Source organism: Anarrhichthys ocellatus, unplaced genomic scaffold (genome assembly GCF_004355925.1).
Source record: "Anarrhichthys ocellatus isolate YVR2014 unplaced genomic scaffold, GSC_Weel_1.0 scaffold25, whole genome shotgun sequence".
Taxonomy (NCBI): domain Eukaryota; kingdom Metazoa; phylum Chordata; class Actinopteri; order Perciformes; family Anarhichadidae; genus Anarrhichthys; species Anarrhichthys ocellatus.
Window position 1 is genome coordinate 4,849,359 of NW_022280055.1, and position 7,664 is coordinate 4,857,022.

Here is a 7,664-nt window from a genome sequence, read left to right on the forward strand (position 1 = left end):
CTCCTCACTGCAGCCCGTTTGTCTCCTCACTGCAGCCCGTTTGTCTCTTGACTGTCTTGGTGACGTTGAGATAACACTTGAGATAACATTTGTTGAGTGACACATATCCAGGTATCAGAGCAGCATCCCAGCCTGTGTTTTTTTTTAACATGACTCCATTAAAGACATGAGATGCACTGTTTTCATAATAATTGGCCATAATTGCATTTGCTTGATTTTCACACCCACACAGGACTACAAAAAAAAAAGCCATTTATGTGCAAATGAATCATTTAGTACTTCCAACAGGACTGTTTTCTACACAGCACATTTATTATTTGGCATTTTGCTGCTTATTGTAAATGAAGCCAGGCGGTCTGAAATAACAGCGTCCAATGTTTATACAAGTGATAAGGGTGTTTTATTGCAGCATTTGACTTGTCCCCAGTTGAACATTGGCTGTTTGTTGCTGGCAGCAGTTAAGAAAAGCACTTTAAAAGGGTTTCTTATCACATCTTCAGGCAAACATGGGGGAGATGTTTTCATTCTTTCTAGGCCAATGCTTACGAGTTGCATTGTTGTGAAATGCACTATTCTTTCTCTTTCTGAGACAAACTGAGAGGACATGTCTGTGTGTTAAGTGCTGTTGACAGGACAGGGTTAGCCTAGCTTAGCATAAACAATGGCTAGCATGGCTCTGTCCAAAGTTTAGAAAGTATGCCTACCAACGCTTCTAAAGACCACTAATCAACATGTTGTATCTCGTTTGTTTCATTCATACACAAACAAGTACGTTAGATGTTCTCTGAAAACGTCAATTTGCGGTTCTCACCTTTTATCTTCGTGTACAGGTTAAACAAATGAGTTTTAAATTCTTGAAGAACACTTTTTCTCGCATGCCGGTGGAAGAAGTGAGCACACGACCGGATTTTGTGATCTTCCATCCCCGCGGATGCATGCGAGAAGAACAACGTTTTCCTCAAGACTTGGAGGTAACACGGGGTTGAGTGATTGAAATGGTAATTTTAGGTCAAATTATTCAGCCGGCACACATTTTCTGATGTACCAAGTTCTAGAGAATTCTCTAAAAAAAAACAAAGGGAAGACTTAAGTGTGCGAGTTCCACGGTTCATTTCATCTTTAATCATGACATTGTAATTGAATCCCTGGTGCTTTGATACCTACAAAATTGGAAGCTGAACAAATTGTGATTAGCTTCTGTTAAAGGAAGGGAAGCAGTCTGCGTAAAATCCATGGAAAAGGCTGCAAACCCTTTGAGCACTACGTTTAGCATCCAAACACTGCTTTAAGTGCATCATTACAACTTCAATGGGTGTTTCCATTGTAATCTGCTGTAATCTGGTCTCAGAAACCCTGTTTTTTGACTTACTTGGCACTCACTACGTTGTTGTGTACATTTTTAGGGTCTTGCAGCCATGGAGACGCTGCCATGTTGCGTGAGGCCGGGAATATCCGCACCTACGGCATCACGTTTAACGTGAGCTCACCAGCGACGATGCCGGTCCGCCCTGGGGAAGAATGGTTCACTCCACTACTGTTCCGGAGGCGGGGGACGTCAACGCCAGTCTCTGCTGCCTCGTCACGGGGCTGCTGAACCTCTCCGCGAGGCCGTCGATGGATAACATCTCCGCGGGCTCCTGGTCGTCCCCGGAGCCGGCCGCGCCGACGGCGAGCCAGACAGGTGTTGGCCTGCCCCTACAGGTCTTCTTCTGCGTCGCCATGGTCGCCGTCCTGCTCCTGGCTCTGCTGGGGAACATGGTGGTGTGCCTGATGGTGTACCAGAGATCCGCCATGCGCTCGGCCATCAACATCCTGTTGGCGAGCCTGGCGTTCGCGGACATGATGCTGGCCGTCCTGAACATGCCCTTCGCCCTGGTCACCGTCGTGACCACCCAGTGGATTTTTGGGGAAGTTTTCTGCCGCGTTTCGGCCATGCTCTTTTGGTTCTTCGTGATGGAGGGCGTGGCCATACTGCTTATAATAAGCATAGACCGTTTCCTCATTATTGTCCAGAAGCAAGATAAGCTGAGCCCACAGAGAGCTAAAGTGCTCATAGTGGTCACTTGGGGACTCTCTTTCGTTTTCTCTTTCCCCCTGGCTGTCGGTTCCCCTCCCTTACAGATCCCCCCCAGGGCCCCTCAGTGTGTATTTGGATACAGCGTTGAGCCCGGTTACCACACCTATGTGTTGGTAATAATGCTAGCCTTCTTCTTCTTCCCCTTCATGGTCATGCTGTACACGTTCATGGGGATCCTGAACACCATCCGCCACAACGCCATCCGCATCCACAGCCATCCGGACAGCATCTGTCTGAGCCAGGCCAGCAAACTGGGCCTGCTGAGCCTCCAGAGGCCCTTCCAAATGAACATAGACATGAGCTTCAAGACCCGTGCCTTCACCACCATCCTCGTCCTCTTCTCCGTGTTTACAGTGTGCTGGGCCCCCTTCACCGCCTACAGTTTGGTAGCCACGTTCAGCGACGGCTTCTACCACAGAGACAGCTTTTTTCAAATCAGCACGTGGGTCCTGTGGTTGTGCTACCTCAAGTCGGCCCTCAACCCTCTTATTTACTACTGGCGGATCAAGAAGTTCCGCGACGCCTGCCTCGACCTGATGCCCAAGTACTTCAAGTTTCTTCCTCAGCTGCCGGGCAACACGAAGAGGCGCATACAGCCGAGCGCGGTGTACGTGTGCGGAGAGCATCGCTCGGTGGTCTAAAGGAAAGAAATCCACCCTTAAGCACTGTTAAAAACATAATGTACCTTGCAGTTCTGGACCTGTTGTGTTGTTTGGTGGTATACTTCTGTTGGCAGGTGTTCAGAGTGAAATCAAGGGGGCCTTGTTGCTACAGGTACCAGTGGAAAAATGAACCACAATCCAGGAAGTTTTACTTTTTGTCAAACATCGGTGGTACTGAAACATTTGTTCACCGTGGTTTTTATCATAATATCTTTATTATTATTGTTTTTAACTGTAATGGGTCCAAATAGTACATTCTTGAAGACTATAACATGATTTTCTAATAAACCCTTTTTTTATTTGACAAAAGAAGCCAAATGTGTTAAACACAAACCGCTTAACAAGAACTTTGTAAATGAAAATACAGCATAAAATTGGCAAAATATGAACTAAATCTTCACTTTTTTAGGGGAGGGCCTTCTGACAACAACTTAACAAATCTGAACACAGTGCACACAATATAGTCTGTGCTAGAAGGCATCGAGTTAAATACCCAGCTCTACTTGAAAGTTTACTCGTCGCCATTTTCTCCCCTATCTTGACGACTGCGAGGTAAATGGCAGAGTTGAACTGTTCTCACTACAGATGAATCCACTAGTGCACGCTTTGATTGGCCAGTGCAGTACTTTGCCAGATGACATTGCGAGAGTTGAGTTGGGGTCAATTTTTTTTTTTTTTTTTTGTCCGGACGACCTCGCATTTCCTCTCTCCGGCCCTGTGCATTGAAAAGCCCTGCAGTGTTTTAATGCAGTGCTGATGTCGATCTGACTCACCGTTGTCATCGTAGGTTCAGCAACAATGTATGAAGGTTCTCAGTAGGTCATGGGACATCAGATTGGTCGAGGCAACTGGACTTACTGTGTGGAAGGCCTTTTTTTTTTTTTTTGCATCCAATCAAAGAGGCTTCATCACTGGTGAAACCTACAATTGTCATACCTCTCGTTGTGGTCGGGTTCCTTCGCCATTTGCTTCCCATTTTGAAAAAACGTGTTGGCTGCTGGTGCAGGCGCAGTACCATGCTTCATTTTTACAGTTACAGTTTACAGCAGGTGATTTAGAATTGAAGTTTTTAGATTTAAATCCTAATGCAAAATCTGCGCTGGTCTTGTACCACTGGAAGTCTAGTTGCCTTTTGAGTGTGTGTGCAGACCTTTTCATTCATTTCATTGTATATCAAGAAGTACCGAGTGAAGAGCGACTGTGCGGGCTGTTGTCTCAAAAAGCAGACCAAACAACGGGTACAATTGCCTTCGATTTAGTAATTGTAGATAAAGGACCGTGTATCTCTTTTATACAGGCGGCGGAGACGCGCATCTCCACCAACGGCCTCTTCAGTAGAAAGGCTCGATGATAGTACCAGAAGGTTGTTGTTTTTTCCAATACCAACATTCTCTCGTGTTTAATGTTGTCAAAACACAAGCTTTTTGCCGAAAGTCAAAAGTTGGCAAAATGTTTTTTGAAATCGGGAACTAGAAGTCAAGAATACAAAATTGTCCAAATATTTGACGCCAGCTTTTGATAATTGTCAGTTTTCATTATTTGGTTCTACCGACACGTTGCTTTCGGAAAACAAAAGGTATTTCAAATTGGAGCTCTATATTCGGTAGACCAAAATGCAGCGCTGAGACATTTCCATCTGAGAGATACTACCTTGGGTGAACTCGCTGTGTTGCTCTCGTAATGCGACAGCCACGGCTCTTTCTCCGCCTACTCGACACAAAGTACAAACGACTTCTCTGAGGATGGTTGGGGAGGTCATTCTGGGAAATAAAAGGAACGGTTTAAGTGAAGTATAGTCTTCTGAAGGAAACTGTAAAAAAGTAAATGAAAACACTTTTATAACTCCTGGAATGCACTGAACGGCACATACTGTGTGAGCGTATAAAACGGGTGATTTTGTGTTCGTTTGATATTGTACTAAGAAGACAGGCGCTGCTGGGGTCGACTTGACTTGTCTTTTCTTGCCACTGGAATCACAAGTCTTGGAGGGGGGGGGGGACTGTGTTTTAGCTACGTAGAACTTGTTTTATGGGGCATGTAAATTAAATAGCTTCAATGGAATTTTGAATATGGTCAGAAAGTGGCCGCGACACATTTGGACGTGTGTATTTCTATTTAAATGTTTTGGGTGTGCCTATTGATTAGTCCATTTGCCAGTCAGAATGCTGCTATATCTGGTGAAAATGTGCAATTTTAGTGTACTGTACTGTTGAATGTAATAAAGAAATGGACATTTCTTACCTTGGTAAACTATATTAAGTGTTGTTTTTGTGTGCCCCAATCAGTCGTCTCTCGTTAAGGTCATTGGTCGGGTTGGGTGTAGACTAGGAGACAAAAGGACTCCCTATGAGCTAGCGGTACACACTTTGAGGCTTTCTCTAATTGTTAAATTCAGATAAATGAATTACTACAACAGCACTTGCTATTGGAATTTGAAAATGTAATTTCAACAAAAACAAACAATTAAATTATTAGCATACAGATATCCAAAGCTTCCATTGTTATTTTACATAATGCGTCATGCTAATTTCTGTTTTCTCCTTTATACGTGATACCCGCGCTCACTCTGCTGTCTAAAAAAAAAAACCCAAACTGGTTAAATCTGAAAGGTTTTTGGGGAAATGGTGTTCATTTAAAGGGACAGTGTAGGATTTTGTGCCTCCTAGCGGTGCGGTTGCACATTGCAACCAACTGAATGCCCCTCCACTCAACCCACCTGCGGTTACGTGAGCCGCCGAGTGCAAAACCTCGCTCGGAGGCACATCCGTGCCATAATAACACCACTTCAGCTGCGACGCCGGTGCTCCTGAAGTCGACCGTCGGAAGTCAGCCGGCCGTGGACTGGCAGTGCCACGCAACTACAGGCTGACCTTCAGGTAACGTAAAAAAACGCAAAAGGCTCTCGCTAGAGCCAGTGCTTTATTGAATAGAAAGTTTCTCACTGACCTTGTGTACCTTCTAAAGCTGGCTAGAATGAAAGTGTGAATGACGGAGCTGAAAAAAGCTTCTCAAGGTTCCGACAAAGAATGTCTACCTGCAGCTAGTATTACAGTATATATTATATATAACCCGTAGACCTATGTCACAGGCAGATGTTTATCTTGCATAAATGTTCAGTGGATCTTCCATACGGCACTGGATGTGTTCACCTGAATGTGAATACCTCATTAGTATGTAAATATATGGGTAAAATCATGCTCCTATGAGCTGGGATACTGAGGCATGTAAGCACTGTGAAGTGACTTCCATCCATCCTCCTATGATCCACATTTGTCTTTCAACTTTGACCTGAGGTTTCTAATACGTGTTTACTTATTCACGTGCCCTTTAAATCTTTTACTTATGAGTTCCCCTAAGTAATCTTTCGAGACTTCATGTTAATGTATCCATCCGAATCCAAATGACTGAGGTATAATGAGCATGTGCAATGTTCTGTGCATGTGAACGCATCATTTGATATGAGAGGCGCCGCGTCTGGGAGTCGAGTGTTTATGCGACCTCTGCGCTAATTATCTTCCTTCCGGTGCGTCACCTGTGTCTATTCCTTCCATTCAGGGACTCTACTTCCTGTCATAGGCTCAGCTGAGTGCTTCGTCCCGCTGTGCGTTCATGCATTGCTCCTCCGTACATGTGGTTTTGAACGGGGCCTGCCAGTCATACCGGTGGTGTGTTGTGCAATGCGGCTGATAATCGTTAAATGCCGGGCCTGACAACCGGCCCCGAGTCTTGTTTGTAGTCTCACGGTTCTGTTTGTTGTCGAAGAAACAATAGCTCTCTGGTTTCTGTTTGCACACCAGAGTTGGAAGTGAATCAAAGTGATCGTGTGCTTTCAGCCCCAAGTTCACTGTGTGGCTGTTAGTTTGCAGATATATTCGTCTCTGGTAGTTTGTGGGTATTGGGCTGACATGGTGCATGGATCTGTGTTCAATCAGACTACTTTACAACAAACCTGGAGCCATGTAATGTCGGAATAATCATAAGTACAGAATTCAAATACGGGGGGAACCTAGGGCCTAGCAGCAAATGTCATAAGTAATGAATTTTAAACTACATTTTTTAAAAAAAGGACAAACTTAAAAAAATAAGATCAAATGACCTGAATAATACAAAACAGGACTCACACGTATAGCCTACATACAAATGTAAATACATGTAAATGTTTACACATATTTAACACTCACATTAAAATTGTATTGGCCCAGTATGTAGGTGGGCTGTGTAATATTTCAGTATATGAAAATGTAAATATGTACATATGTTAGTTCAGTTTCTGGAGGACTATTTCATTTTGATAACTCTGATCAAGTTAGATCTCTCACACACACACACACACACACACACAACTTTTATTTAAAAAGTGACATAATCCAAGTTGTAATTGTGAGGTCACAATGGATTTGATAAACAGTTCTTAAAGATCAAAGTCGTAAGATTTAAAGGGTAAGTTCACTGTAATTGTCTAAAACAATTACAACCCCAGACTCATTCACCACTAGTGTGCTCTGTCCAGGTCGGGATGAATGTGTCTGAAACAACAACAGCAGCAACACGGCGCCTGGGACTCTGTGGATCAGACCCAAAGGGTTTGCGTGTGAGCTCTGCACTCGGCATTGGTGACTGTTCAGCACACCGAGAGTCTGGAACACAAACACTCTTGTTAACCCCCCCAGAAGCTCTTTGTAGAAATTAAACCACACTCTAATTAAAAAGAAATGACAAGAGCATCTTCATTGGCAAATAACAAATGACTCCTATTTATTAGAAACGTCTTAGGAGGCAAATGTCATTACGCGGCTGATATTCCTAGGGGGAAAAAAGCATTGTCTGAGTATATTAATATGTATTTAATATTTTAAAAATACTGTATATAATAATTATTAAAGGAGCTAAATCAAATGTTAAAGCTTGATCTATTTAACATGCAT

At 43.6% G+C, this 7,664-nt stretch overlaps 1 protein-coding gene across 1 annotated transcript in view; it reads left to right on the top strand.

The window, feature by feature from the left end:
- The window catches only part of gpr63 (G protein-coupled receptor 63), a 7,174-nt gene extending 2,180 nt beyond the window's left edge, over positions 1-4,994 (top strand). The window contains exon 2 of the mRNA XM_031861826.1: positions 1,404-4,994. Coding sequence (XP_031717686.1) covers positions 1,519-2,718 — 1,200 coding nt within the window. The 5' untranslated portion in view covers positions 1,404-1,518 and the 3' untranslated portion in view covers positions 2,719-4,994. The remainder of the gene's footprint in view (positions 1-1,403) is intronic.
- Positions 4,995-7,664: the final 2,670 nt, after the last annotated feature.